This window comes from Scylla paramamosain, chromosome 3 (assembly GCF_035594125.1).
Source record: "Scylla paramamosain isolate STU-SP2022 chromosome 3, ASM3559412v1, whole genome shotgun sequence".
In the NCBI taxonomy this organism is placed as follows: Eukaryota; Metazoa; Arthropoda; class Malacostraca; order Decapoda; family Portunidae; genus Scylla; species Scylla paramamosain.
Window position 1 is genome coordinate 2,881,366 of NC_087153.1, and position 15,898 is coordinate 2,897,263.

The 15,898-nt window shown below is 37.2% G+C and overlaps 1 protein-coding gene across 1 annotated transcript in view; it reads right to left on the reverse strand.

Moving 5' to 3' along the window:
• The window catches only part of LOC135089312 (cytoplasmic dynein 2 heavy chain 1-like), an 88,243-nt gene that overhangs the window by 37,913 nt on the left and 34,432 nt on the right, over positions 1-15,898 (reverse strand). Inside the window, 7 exon segments of the mRNA XM_063984833.1 lie at positions 981-1,178; positions 2,259-2,401; positions 3,160-3,268; positions 4,038-4,151; positions 9,192-9,383; positions 12,345-12,485; positions 14,840-15,004. Of these exon segments, the coding sequence (XP_063840903.1) occupies positions 981-1,178; positions 2,259-2,401; positions 3,160-3,268; positions 4,038-4,151; positions 9,192-9,383; positions 12,345-12,485; positions 14,840-15,004 (1,062 nt within the window).

The window sequence follows — 15,898 nt, forward strand, 5'->3', positions numbered from 1 at the left end:
TTTAGAAGGTCATTGATGAATAATAATAAGAGAGTGGGTGATAGGACAGAACCCTGAGAAACACCACTGTTAATAGATTTAGGAGAACAGTGACTGTCTACCACAGCAGCAATAGAATGGTCAAAAAGGAAACTTGAGATGAAATTACAGAGAGGATAGAAGCAGTAGGAGGGTAGTTTGGAAATCAAAGCTTTGTGCCAGACTCTACCAAAAGCTTTTGATATATCCAAGGCAACAGCAAACATTTCACCAAAATCTCTAAAAGAGGATGAATAAGGCTCAGTAAGGAAAGCCAGAAGATCACCAGTATAGCAGTCTTGACAGAACCCATACTGGCGATCAGATAGAAAACTGTGAAGTGATAGATGCTTAAGAATCTTCCTGTTGAGGATAAATTCAAAAACTTTAGATAGGCAGGAAATTAAAGCAATAGGGTGGTAGTCTGAAGGATTAGAACGGTCACCCTTTTTAGGAACAGGCTGAATGTAGGCAAACTTCCAGCAAGAAGGAAAGGTAGATGTTGACAGACAGAGCTGAAGGAGTTTGACTATGCAAGGTGCAAGCACAGAGGCACAGCTTTGGAGAACAATAGGAGGGACCCCATCATGTCCATAAGCCTTCCGAGGGTTTAGGCCAGCGAGGGCATGGAAAACATCACTGCGAAGAATTTTAATACGTAGCATGAAGTAGTCAGAGGGTAGAGGAGAGGGAAAAACAAGCCCTGAATTATCCAAGGTAGAGTTTTTAGCAAAGGTTTGAGTGAAGAGTTCAGCTTTAGAGATAGATGTGATAGCAGTGGTGCCATCTGGTTGAAATAAAGGAGGGAAAAAGAAGCAAAGTTATTGGAGATATTTTTGGCTAGATGCCAGAAGCCACGAGGGGAGTTAGATCTTGAAAGATTTTGACACTGTTAATGAAGGAGTTTTTGGCTAGTTGGACACTGGTCTCTACATCAAGCAAAGAACTGGTAAATCTTTTACCTTGAGATGTTGCTGTCGCTGGGTGACACCTTCCTTCTTAGTGTTGTGTATGGTTTGGTATGTGTGTAGAAGTGCCAAATAACGGCGTGGCGTAGACAGATGTGATGGCAGACTCTCGTGTAAGGCCAGGAAGGAACTCAAGAAGTCTTTGCCACTCTTTGCATCTTTCTCTTTCTCACTGAGGAGCATGCTGGGTATCTGAAAGTGAATTAACTGACATAATTATCTGACATCTGACATTCTGGCAATGCTACAATGAAAGTTCTTGACTGGTATACATGAAAATCTCCTTAAAAAGATCTTTATGAGCCATTTTACTCACATTGGATCCATACAGTGCAAACAAATTATAAAAATAAGCTAAAAATTCATAGGATTAAACTGTCACTACATTCAGATTAAATATAAATGTAATTTTAAATAAAGTTTTTCAAGTATTTCAAGTGTGTTCTTATATCTTTTGTATGGCTTTACGGAATGGAACCAATACACTAGTTAGTTTGGTGTTTAGTGTAAAACTTTGTGTACATGTAACCTTAATGTAGGAGCCCTTGCTCATATCATATTTCAGGTGTAATTGAAACTCCCCAAGTCTAGCTGGATTTTAATCCTTGACACTTGATCAGCTGGCAAAGATTACTTGTCCCTGTAATACTATTTTCTTATAAGCATAAATGGTATGCAAATACAATGATTCAACAGAATATATGTGCACTAATGCCATCAAAGATAATATCTCTATAAAAGAAATTATAAAAACTCAGCATATTCACAATTCATTGTTATTAATCAATGATGAAATGGATCTTTATAACTAAACAGCCAATTATGCAGCCACAATGGATACACACTCTCTGCAGTGGGTAACATTATATTACAATCTAAGGCACTGAAATTTATCCTCACAATTTTAAACCATAAAAAAAATAAATAATAATAATAATAAATAAAGAATAAATAAAAAAAAAATAAATAAAATAAATAATAAATAAATAAATACAAATAACATGAATAAATTCATAAATTAATAATAAATAAATAAATAAATAAATAAATAAATAAATAAATAAAAGAAAGCCTGCTTTTAGATTTTTTTGCATTATGGATACAATCCTAGTTATTCCACTCTTTATATTTTATGTAAAGTGGCTTGGAGCCATCATATTTCTCCTACACTGTGAGGAGGGCATGAGAAGCTTCCCTCCTACATCTGTCTCACCATCTGGATAGCAGGAAAAAAGGAAAGGAAAGGAACGCACCACCACTGTCACCACTCACCTGGATCATGGTGTCCCTCGCCCAGCCCTCCATCCACAGCACAGTGCACTTCTTGTACAGTGCTGGATTGCTCTCACACTGCACTGAGAACTCCTGATTACTTGAATCCATGATGAGGGCAATATGGAGATTTCTCATCACACCTGTATGGTGAGTGCTATTCTAGATATGTAATGAATATGTAATCTATAATGTAATGGTATCTTAGAAGGAAGCAAGAAACAAATGAAAATAAGCAATAATAGTAACAAACAGCCTACTGAAGTACTGATTAGCACACTTAGCTTAACCACAAAGTCTATGATATAAATCTCTGGTCAGTCAGAAACATTGTTCAAAATTCCACTTCTGACATATGGGAATTAAGCCGTCCCCATATTTTCTGAATGGTATAAAAGTAATGAAAAGCAGAGAGGGTATGAATCCTTCCAGTGGGAACTGTAATATTTCCACAAAACAAAGTATTTGCCACTTCCTACTTTGATTCCACCTCACATGCCCAATAAAGTTGTAATGGAAGGATTCTAGCCATTTACAATTTCATGTGGCATCCAAGCAAAATTCAACTGAGAGAGAGAGAGAGAGAGAGAGAGAGAGAGAGAGAGAGAGAGAGAGAGAGAGAGAGAGAGAGAGAGAGAGAGAGAGAGAGAGAGAGAGAGAGAGAGAGAGAGAGAGAGAGAATAAAAAGATAAAAAAGCCATTTTTATGTAACTATATAAAAGTTTCTAACAAATTAGTTTTCATGTTATTTCCATTAGTGTTTATAATATGCAAGTGATGTGGATAACTGTTTAAAATTCTTGTCTCCCACATAATATGCTGAACTAATATCACTTGAGACCCACACATGACCAGTGCTCCATTAATAACTAGATACATGATAATATATTCATCCACTTACGTGAAGCAAAATATGTGAACTGCGAGCCTCTGAAGTCTTCGTGAGCTGCTTGTTCCCTGAGGGGCATCAGAAGAGGATCCAGCTCCTCAGGGGTGTAAAGGCCTGGGACCTGTAACATACCCACAGCATTGGTACTTCATATGCTTATCTGAAGCCAAAGGTTATGAGATTTAACTAATTAACTTATACATTTACTCATATATAAGGCTCAGTTTTTCCTGTTTACTGGGGATGTCCATCTGATATGTAGTACAATATACAGATCATTGGAAGAGAGACTGGAAAAGCTGTAACTGGTAATGTTGGTGAAAAGGATGGAGGGGGATTAGATTAAGGGTTTCAAGGCAGTAAGATGACTTGAGACTATGGACAGAGAAAACTTCTTGATACTGGATGGTAAAAGAATAAGATGTCACAAGTATCAGTTGAAGCTAAACATCTAAACTATATCAAGATACTCAGGTGGTCATATAGAAGTATTAATGCTTGAATGAACCGAATGTGAAAGTGATGCAATTAAGGAATATCTATGACTTAAGCATAATATAAGACAATCCTACAAACAAAACACACACACACACAAACACACACACACACACACACACACACACACACCCTTGTGTCCTTGAGCATGAGAATGGGGTGTGTGATGTGTGAAAGGACTGTCTAATGCACAAAGCAAACCACATGAACTTCAAATTCTTGGCTTGTGGGTAAAGCACTGGGGATCCAAGACTCTGATGGTGGTGAATTGCTTACACAAAAATACTAATGAGGAATTATTTCACTATATTTCACTATCCAAGACTCTGATGGTGGTGAACTGCTTACACAAAAATACTAATGAGGAATTATTTCCCTATATTTCACACGCTGACCTCGCCAGACATGAGGAGAGAATTGATGATCTCAAGGAAGGCTGAGGAGACGAGGTGATGGTCTTCCAGCAGGAGCACCACTTGCTCCCCATCCACCCCAGCACTCTGCATTACCTGGTGGGGGAGAAAACTCAAGACTGAATATAACATGTGCATCAATGGAAAAGACAGAGAGGGAAGGAGAGAAAAATGCATTTGTTACACAGTTCATTTGGATCATGAATATGTATGTCCTGTAGTGTATATGCTAGCAATTAATATCAGTAATATATGGGAATTACAAATCATAGGAAATATAAGTAGATGATTGACAAAAGTTACATTTAAGGATTTTTTTTTTAAGCTGTAGTACAATGTCCTGTGTCATAAATGCATTGTTTGAATTTATTTACATTCAAATCACAGGTATGTGTCTCTGATGGTATTTACTTCAGTTATAAAAACAAGTATGATAGCTGCTACAAATCACTACACAGGTCATACACATGAAGTTAAAAAAGTAGTTGCAAATTAGTATATTACTTAAAAAGGTGTAGTGACTCCAATCAGTGGAAAATGGCATGATTGGCAGGCAGGTTATGAAACCATCAAACTAGGTGGGGGTTAGTTCACCTGAGCTAAATTATGTCATTACAAAAAATATGGAGCTAAGACAGAATGAGCACAGCTAATTTCCTGCGTCAAAACTAGGTAAATATGCACACACACACACACACACACACACACACACACACAAAGGTACATAAAGGCACATAAAGGTAAAGAAATAAATGATAATAAAATAGAGAAAAATAGTAAAAATGAAGGACAAAATGTGATCTATACCAACATAAGACAGATTGATATACAGAAAACTGGAATTACAAGACTAATTACAAGAGAAAAATCTGAGGGAGATGTGTTTAATGAAAACAAAGCTATAAGAAGGAAACCAGATAGTCATTAAGAATAACTACAATATATGGAGAAGAGACAGGATTGGTAAAGGAGGGGGAGGTGTAATGATAATGACAAAAAAAAGAGGCAGAAAGAATAACTACAATATATGGAGAAGAGATAGAATTGGTAAAGGAGGGGGAGGTGTAATAATAATGACAAGAAAAGAGGCAAAGACAAAAATGGTGAAATATGGAGAAGGAAAAGCATAAAATAGTCAGTGTTAACTTGGAGGAAAAGAAAGAGAACTCAGAGGTGAAGGTTATAAAGGAAAAGGAAGGGTTGGTGAGAGATAGAGTAGAGTAAAATAAATATGTTGTATTATTTGGGATTAAAGAAAAGGTTCTACCAGTATGGCATATGAGAGAAAACAAGAAATGAGTGTGACAGTTGATTTAGTTAAAGAGGCTCAAAACAAAGGAAGCAGTATTCATGAAGAAATTGAAGAAGTAATCTGAATAGGAAAGTATACCGAAGGAGGGCAGCAACCACTGAAAGTCAAGTTTAGGTTCCGGGTAAATGCAGGAGTGGTAGCTGAAGCCTGGAAGCTTTCTAGGAAAGAGAAGATGAAGACTATATGGATTAGGAAAGATTTAAATGAAGAAGAAAAACCAGAAATGAATGAACTGTGGGAAGAAGCTAAGGAAAAAGAGAGCAGGACAGAAACAGAGAAAAAGAGGTTCTGTTAGAAGGTCATGAACATGAGGTTAAAGAGATGGTATTTCAGGCTAAGGGAGAGGAGGGGAATGAACTGAAGGGGTCATAGACTAATGTTAATAGGTTAATTTCATCGCAGCTGGAGTTAAATGACTATCTAAGAGAAAACAAACCAGACATAATGGAAATAGCTGAAATGAAGTTAAGTGATAAATTAGTGTCCCTGGGTACTGGCAGTGGGAAATATAATGTATGGAGGAAGGGCAGGAAATAAAAACAAGGAGGGGGGAAGTGATGATTTCAGTAAGGAAAGACTTAAGAATTGAAGAAGTTAGCTATGGGAAAGGAATTGCTTAAATGATACAAGTGGGGACAAAAAAGAGAGGGAAAAGGAGAAGAGATTTTGTTGTGGTGTATGTTCCACCTAATACAAGATCCTGGAGCAATGAAGATTATGAGTCTATGATGAAGGACACAAGTGTGGGAATGGCAGAACTCATTAGCAAAAGTGACAACTTAACAATGATGTGAGATTTTAATTGTAAAGAGGTGTGTTGGGAGGAAAGGACAATGGAAAGATGTGAAAGATCATGGGGAAATATGTTACTACAGATGGCAATGGACAACACACTGACACAGGGTCAAAGAAAACACAAGATTTCGGGGAACTGACAAACCATCAAGGCTGGACCTAGTGTTTACTAAAGAGCTAGTAATAATAGAAAGCATGAAATGTAAACGCTCACTAGGAAAATGTGATCATGTAGTTACAAAAGAAGGGAAGTAAGGAAAAGAGATCACAAAACTGGGAGATACATTTACAATAAGAAAATTTTACATTAATGAGGAAGTATTTTGAAGAAGCCAATTGGAGTAATTTTAATGAAGCACAGGAAGTAAAGGAGAAATGGATGTCTTAATTTAAGATTCATAATGAGGGAGTCAAAAGATATGTTCCCAAAATGGGGAAGAGAGAGATCGCTAATAATGTTTGGTTTAACATAAAATGTGAAATTGGAAAAGATTAAAGGGATGTAGCATGGAAGAAGTGAAGAAGGAAAAGACAAGACCTTTGGGCTAAATATAAACAGGAAAGAAATGGCTATACAAGAATATGAGAAGAATAAAGGAGCTTTGAAAAGAAGGCAATAGATGGTTATAAAGGCCAACCTAGGTTATTCGACAGATATGTTAACAGCAAATTGAAAATAGGGAAAGTATTAACAAACTTAGGGTGGAGGGCAAGAAGTATGAAGGTGAGGCAGTAATGGCAGAAGTTATGAACATTCTTTTTAGACAGTGTTTACAAGAGAAAGTGAATTTAGAGGATATAAATGGGTGGAAGAACATGGAGACTCCCTAAAAAAAATACAAATTACAGTCCAAAAAGTGAGAAAAGTAATGGAGATCTTGATGTGAGAAAACCTTGAGGCCAGATGGTGTGTCAGATTGGATCCTTAAGGAACGTAGCAAACAATTGACTGAGAAAATACATAGTATCATAATGAGCTCATTAGCTGAGGGTAAAGTCCCCACAGACTGGAAGAGAGCAAACATTGTTCCAATTTATAAAGGGGAATGTTGGGAAGAATAGTCAAATTATGTAGACCAGTGTCTCTGACAAATGTGGTTGCTAAGATTTATGAAAGAATAATTAAAGATAGGTTGACAAAGTACCTAGAAGAAAAGAACAGACTGAATGACAAGCAATTTGGTTTTAGAGAAGGAAGATCTTGTACAACAAATCTGATATGTTTCTACTTGAGGGTGATAGATATAGCACTAGAGAGATGGCTGGGCAGATGGAATTTATCTGGATCTATGGAAAGCATTTGATAAGGTGCCACATTAGAGATTTCTATGGAAGATAAAAAAAAAAAAACACTGGAGGTCTAGATGGAGTGATTTTGAAGTGGATGGAAGATTTTTTGAAGGACAGAGAAATGAGAGCAGTAATTAAATAGAAAGTTGTCATCGGGGAAGTGATCAGTGGAGTTCCACAAGGGTCAGTACTGGATCCAGTAATGTTTGCAGTATATATAAATGACATGACAGAAGGAGTGAACAGTTATGCAAGTTTGCTGATGATGCCAAGTTACTTAGGAAGGTGAAGAGGAAAGAGGATTGCCAAGCACTGCAGCAGGATTTGAACAGAATATGGGAATGAAGTCAGAGATTGGAGACGGAATTCAACATCAGAAAATGCAGTGTGATGGAATTTGGGAAGAGTAAAAAGAGAGTACTAGGCAACTATAAAATGGGAAATGAAAAGATTACAAAAACGACAATGGAAAAGGACTTGGGAGTAACTGTATCCAATAATTTATCACCAGAGAAACACATAAATAGGATTATGGGTGAAACTTACAGCCATGTGATAAACATAAAAGTAACATTCAGATATCTAGATGAGGAAATGATGAAGAAACTGGCTGTAACGATGATACACATAAGGTTGGAATATGCAGCAATAGTGGGGTCACCAAGTACAAAAATGAATATTAAGAAATTGGAGAGGATTCAGAGGTCAGCAACAAAGCTGGTTTCAAGTCTCCAAGACTTATATGAAAAGAGACTGAGAAGGTTGAATCTACATTTAGAGCAACAGAGGGAGAGAGGAGACCTGATTGTGGTTATATAGGCTGATGAATGGCTTAGAAAAAGTGGACCTGCAGGATTTGATAACATGGGATGTATGAAATTCAAGAGGACATGGAAAGAAGTTGAAGTAAGCCACCTGTAGAAGGGATATTAAAAAGAACAGCTTTCCTCAAAGAATAGTAGAGACATAGAATAGCTTGAAAAAAGATGTGGTTCATGCAAGGTCGATTCATGATTTCAAGACCAAGTTGGATGATAGTACATATAGAGATGGGACAGCACAAGCATAACTATCCTTCCTGTATACTACAACTAGGTAAATAAACATACACACATACATGAATGTTAACATTCATATGTGAACAATATACCACTTTACTCAACATGTAGTATTCTGTTTTTTGTGACCATCATACACATTCTGCAGAACCTGTTCAGTGAGGTATGGACTTCTGTTTATCACTTCAAATAAATACAATGCCTGATGCCACCTTATGAAAGGCATTCTCAAGTGGTACAATTTAGGTCTGATGCCATTCCACTAAAATACAATAATGAATAAAAGAAAAATTTTGAAATGGTTGTTCAATGTTAATTATGGTAATTATAAGTATGTAACAATAAAGATGACCATAGTGGTGACTATGTAACAATACCTATTTGATGTATAGACTAGTTAATCATTTGTCTAAATAGCAAGTCAGCTGGTGTGGAGTCACTTAGGGAGCAATGTGTTATAATGTATACGAGTTCCACCCTGCTTTATATTGTGCATTTCATATTGTATATTATACTAAAAAGAGATTACTTAGTTACATAAAAGCACTCAAGTTTTGTTCTGATATCCACATCAGTCATCATCATGACAATGATTTTCTTTAAAGCCTACTACAATAAAACAACAGGAACATTACTTACATCACTTGTGTGATTTACATACATCACATGTCACCTGCATACCTGCTTGAGATCATTTCTGAAATTCTTGATGTTATAACCCAAGCTCATGGAAGGAGAGATGACCTTGATGCCATGCAGATTGGCCACCACAGAAATGGCTGTTCGGCGACCGACCCCTGACCTGCCTGCCATGAGAACGGAGCCCCCAGGGGATGTCAATATGCGGTCCACTCTTGCCATGGCCTCCAGCACCTGGGACCAGGAGTAATGCACAAAATCTTTAATCATTACACTGTGTAACATGATTTTTGTTCCTGAGTAACAATTGTTATTTTCTATTTGCTTATGCCTAGAAAACATGGAAAAACACTGATATTTATTTCTAACTGCTTTTTTTTGGGACCAGGATAATAATATTTATGAAATTTACCTATTTCCATTGAAAGTGGCAAATTGGAACTCTCATTTGCACAAAGAAGCAAAACGACATATGATATAAAAGTAGCATTTATTTATTCTAGGATTACCCAAGTGAGACAACAAAACATGAGAAATTAACAGTTTTCCACGATTTACATTTATACTGTTGATTAGTTTCATGAATCAGTCCCCAAATATAGTCTCCCATCATGTTTTCATTATATGACCCTTGGTAACAGTGTTCAATGTCCAGTATATCCTGGTGGAAATGCTCATCTTTCTCCTCAGAGTACGTCCACATGTTCTTAAATTTACTAAGACAAGTGTCAAGGATATGGATTTTGAGGGACAACCTGCAACCCATCTTGCTGTAGTTTCTCACCAAGGTCTCAACAAACTCCACATAGTTTTCAGCTTTGTGATTTCCCAAGAAGCCAAGAACCACTGTGATAAAGCTGTTCCATGCTGCTTTCTCCATCCTAGTGAGCTTCTTGGGAAACACTTTGCCTTCCATGACTTTTATTTGTGGACCAACAAAGACACCAGCATCCACTTTTGCTACAGACAGCTTAAAGAAGAAATCTTGGAGATACTTGAAAACTGCAGACTCCTTATCTAGAGTTCTGACGAATTGTTTCACGAGACCAAATTTTAAGTCCAGTGGAGGAAACAGTACCTTTCTTGGATCCAATAATAGCTCCCATTTGATGTTCTTCCAAACACTAAACTTGGTCTGCTGTGGCAGGTCCCTCTTGAGGTAGTGTGCCACAATGTTCCTGGTGTCCCAAAGGTGAAGATAACGAGGAAGTTTGGTAAAGCTGCTTTGAAGACCTATCAAAAAGGCCATCATTTTGAAGTCTTGGATAACCTTCAACTGTACCCTTCATATTTCAAGGCATCTTGCAAGATCTTGACACTATTGTATTCCTCTTTGAGCTGGACAGAGTGAGCGAGGGGAAGAGATGGATACATGTTCCCATTATGAAGCATCACTGCTTTGAGGCTCCTGCACGAGCTGCCAATAAAGAGGCGCCACTCATAGAGTTACAGGCGATTCCAATTGCCTCAAAGAGACTGGTCACATTGTGGCAAAAATGAAGCTCACCTTGATGAGTAAAAATGCTTGAAAAATGCTGGTGACAATTTCTCTCACCTCATATTTTCATACTTTCACCTAACAAATTCCACTGTTTTGAGTCTCAATGTCAAAAGCTCAGCATTGGACTTTGTGAAAGCAAGATCTCTGATCAAGTCACTGACATTGTTTTGGTTGGGGTAGTAAGGGTTTCTCTCCTTAGTTGTGCCTCTGAAACCTGGATCAATGACTTCATCTTCTGAGCTGTTTTTCTTTCTAAAAAACTGCTGCTCTCTCTGGAGAAGTGGGTATGGGGAGCTCAGAGCAGCATGGCACTGGCATGGTGGATGACATAAGGTCTGGATATATGATAGCAGGTTAGCTTAAAAATACTGCAGTCCAAATCAGAAAGAAAACAAAGTTTAAAGGGAATAATTGTCATTTTCTTTGATTTCTAAATAAAAGCAGTTAGGAAATAACATTTACAGACCAAAGATAAAAAAAATAAAAATTTTGTTACATGGTGTTATCAAAGGATAAGATGATGCGCAGATGAAGCTTTTACAAGAGATGAACAAAAATATTTAGTACAGTGACAAATTTAAGGTATATTATCATGTAATTTGCTAGACTTCATAGTATGTAAAATTAATTAAATGAAAAAAAATTCCACATATTTTAGTTTCCCCTAAAAATGAGATCTCTGAGCCTTGAAGCAAGGCACTACATCAACAAACTAAGCACAAACAAAGCTGCCTTGCAAGGTAGAAGTAAAATGAATGATTAAGATCAGTAAAACAGAACACCAGTGTATTGCAAATGTTTTTTGAGAAATGAAAAAAGGTCTGAGGCACAAATGACTCAATTCATCAGGAGGCAGCAACTGAAAGGAGAAATTAAGTAATTGCAATAAACAGTGCTGTCGGAGTTAATGTATATTCCAACAAAATAATGATAAAATGGTGATGGGTGTTCACTATCAATTAATATCTCAAAGAGTAGGTTAATTAGCAAGGATCTGTGGTAGAGTACAATCCAAATCCTCAGACCCAAGTATTCAAAGGCATGCACCGAACATGGCCATTCAGTCACACTTAGTTACACAACAGCACACCAACCAACCACTCCACTCATCAGTCTACTGTCTATACTCACACAGACAACTCAGCTTAGTTCCTGATAGGTCTCAGGTCTGTGTACTGATAGGTGCTTAGTGCTATAGGTATGCTACATCTATAAGGTAAATATCTTACAACCTCAGCTTGGTGCTACCAAATTCCCAAAGCACAATCAGTATTTAAATTTTTTACTGATGTTCATGTTTTCAAATAACGAAGTTCAATTGTATGAATGATCCTTCTGTATTTTGTGGAAAAAAAGAAAAAAAAATTCCAGATATTATTGGGTGTTTTGTTTATTTAATCAAATATGGCTTATTATTTGTAATTTTCTCCTGTTGTTTTGTAAATCTACTGATATGACAGTTATCATACACTATGTTTTTGTTGTCTTAAAAATATCCAATGGGTGATGCCAACATGTCAAATAATTTTACACAGTCACTTGTTTTTGTTGTCTTAAAAATATCCAATGGGTGCATGCCAACATGTCAAATAATTTTACACAGTCACTAGTAAGTGACTATGATGAAAGAGGATAGACTGAAGACAAGGTTATTTTACAATATACAAACAGCTATCCACAACTTGTCCTCTTACCTCCGTAAAGATGAGAAGATCCACCTCCCGCTTCTCCCGGCTGTACTGGGTGACCGCCTTCTCCACAACCTCATGCCAGTGCTCTTTTTCCATGAAACCCAGAGGATGGCCATGGCGGGGTAGTGGAGCACCTGCAGTTACCTGAAGATAGGGAAGTGATCTTGCATGCTTATTTCCATCATAACTACTGTCATGCCATCCACTACCATCATCATTCTTGCCTCCCTCATTATTTATTTATTTATTTATTTTTATGTAGGAGGGACACCAGCCAAAGGCAACAAAAATCTCCCCCCCCCCAAAAAAAAGCTCACTGAGATGCCAGTCCCCAAATAGGATCTACAGTGGTAGTAAAAAATTGAAGGATAAGTGCCTTGAAACCTCCCTCTTAAAGGAATTCAAGTCAAAGAAAAGTGGAAATACAGAAGCAGGCAGGGAGTTCCAAAGTTTACCAGAGAAAGGGGTGAATGTTTGAGAAAACTGGTTAACTCTTGCATCAGAGAGGTGGACAGAATAGGGGTGAGAGAAAGAAGAAAGTCTTGTGCAATGAGGTCGTGGGAGGGGAAGCATGCAGTTAGCATGGAAATAGCGGTAGAAGATAGCTAGAGATACAACACTGCGGTGATGAGAAAGAGGCTGAAGACAGTCAGTTAGAGGGGAGAAGTTGATGAGGTGAAAAGCTTTTGATTCCACCTGTCTAAAAGTGCAGTATGAGTGGAACCCCTCCAGACATGTGAAGCATACTCCATACATAGACGGATAAGGCTCTTGTACAGAGTTAGCAGCTGGGGAGTGAGAAAACCTGGCAGAGACGTCTCAGAATGCCTAACTTCATAGAAGCTGTTTTAACTAGAGATGAGATGTGAAGTTTCCAGTTTAATTTACTGCCACTGCCATCCCTTTTTCATAATCCCAACTACAGTGAGTTCTTTTTGTATATTTCTCTTTAGCCCTTCACCAATACTTCTCTTTCAATGGTATCTATTATATTTCTTTAAAAAACTTCCTGATAATTATTGTATCAGAAGATCCTGCTTCATAGGCTGTTAGCTCTCACAGACAGCTATATAATACTAAATAACATGACTGTGCAACAGGTCATAATCATCATCGTGAGCTATCTAACATCCTTATTTTCCTTTACAAAGTTGAACAGATAACCATAAGGTATTCCTCTTTCTCTCTCTCTCTCTCTCTCTCTCTCTCTCTCTCTCTCTCTCCCCCAAAAAAAAAATTCCCTCTGAACATTTCTACTAATTCTTATTTCTTATACAGCACTAATCCAGCATGTCATTCTTGGCACCTTATCACCTCTCTCCTTGTGACCAAACTATCTCAGTATATTGAATTTTACTATCTTCATCCAGCTACCTTAAACATGCAAAACCCTCAAGTATTAACACTTCCAGTGTTCTTATTGTGCCCTCTATTTACAAGTATACCACAGATAATTTACACTCCCTTTTTTTTGCCAATATTTTGCTCCTCTCACTCTCCTTCCTATAATTATACACATATATGATTTTTACGACTTCTTTTTTTTTGTACAACTTTCTAGTCTTTTATTTTACTCTCAATGCTTCTGTGCTTCCCAGGAGAGAATCAAGTTCATTCACTTCATCATCATTACCATCATTACCTCACACCACCACCACCACCACAACTCAGTAAGATAAATAAAATACGTAATGGTTACATACAAGAAGAGCTTAACTTTTGAGCTGTGGAAGAGAGGTATGGGAAAAAAAAAAAAAAAAAAAAAATAACTATGATACAACAAAGTCTAACTAGTAACAAAACATGATAACCACAAAATGACAAATCAGCACAAAGGAACACTTTCAGATTATCTTGTGCATTTTAAATACTCTTCTATAAACTTGTCTTTTATGCAAATATAAAGTGGCATCTAAGAGATAATGAGAAAGTAACTCAAAGAAAAGAAGAAAACATGTACATAAAATGGGAGTCCTTTAGTTTTCCTCTTCATGATGAATAGGGGAATACAAATTTCCAAGAGGGTTATCCCTGTCACTATCCTTGTCTCTGCATATTTATCATTCAAAGAGTTTCACAGTGAATAACCCTGTAGTATCAACAGGATTGGTAAGCATGTTGGTGCACAGGATACCAAATAGGACCAAGCAGAAACATGCATGGGAGAAGTAGTGTATATAGCTAATATCTATCTATGTATTTAATTATATATTCCTTAATTCACTAGTGTTGGTCCTTTGATTCATACAGGTGCAGCTTCACAAAACACATGAAGGGATACCAACATAAGTACCCTGTTTTCAATGACCTGTTATCAGTTTGTATCATGCTGAATGTGCAATGATAATTTTGTGTGTGTACATTAAAAAACAAAACAGTTGCAAAATTATGCAATGAAATGATGAAGCAAAATATCTCTAGCTGACATTTTTCAAATTAAGTAAAAAATGCAGTCCTCTAAAGTAAATAATAAAACTGGAGGAGAAATAAAGTCCTACCGAGGCTACAGCAGGAGTGACATAAAAGGTGTTGTGGAGGGAGTCCCGGAGGTCCACACCCCAGTCTGACTGGATGCTGGACAGGAGGAAACCATCAAACTTCTGAATGTCCTTCTCCTCTACCAGCTTGTCTCTGAAGAGTCTGCAAGCCTCATACAGCCAGACCTGTGAAAACAGACCCATATAGATTAAGACCGACAAACAGGCAGATGGGGAGATAGACAGACAAACAGGCAAGTGGACACACACACACACACACACACACACACACACACACACACACACACACACACACACACACACACACACACAATGATCAGGACAGTATGCAAGATCTCTGAAAAAGTGATAAAGAAGCAGTGGACAGAATTTCTAAAAAAATGTGATATAATAACAGAGAAACAATATGGCTTTAAACTGAAGTGATCATGTATACCCAATCTGATGAGGTTCTATTAAAGCATGACTGATATAACACATGAAAGGGATGGATGGGTAGACTGTGTGTATTTAGATCTAAAAAGGCTTTTGACAAAGTTCCCCACAACAGGCTATTATGGAAGCTAGAAAATATAGTAGGAAAAAAAAAAAAAAAAGGATGGAAAGTTACTTAAAGGAAAGAGAAATGAGAACAGTAGTAAAAGGTGTAAAATCAAAATGAAGAAAAGTAGATAGTGGAGTACCACAAGGATCAGTGCTGGCACCAATACATTTCCTGATCTACATAAACGATATGCCTGTAGGAGTAGAGTTAAGTGAGACTGTTTGCAGATGATGCAAAATTACAAAGACATTGTTGCGTGCAGTGAGATGAGGCAATGTAAAATGAAGATGAGGAGTAAGAATGAATGAAGGAAGGGGAGGGAGAAAGAGAGAGAGATGAGAAGAAAGACAAACTGGGGACGAGAATTTGACGTGTCTCCAATGCGTAGCTCAGCCTGCAGCTCTTGGTATAAGCTTCACTGACATAGAGTCACTTGTATTCCTCAAGTAATTTTCCTTACTTCCCCTTGTTCATTCAATTTGAGTCTCACCCAGTATTTAGTAAAAGAGTTGCTC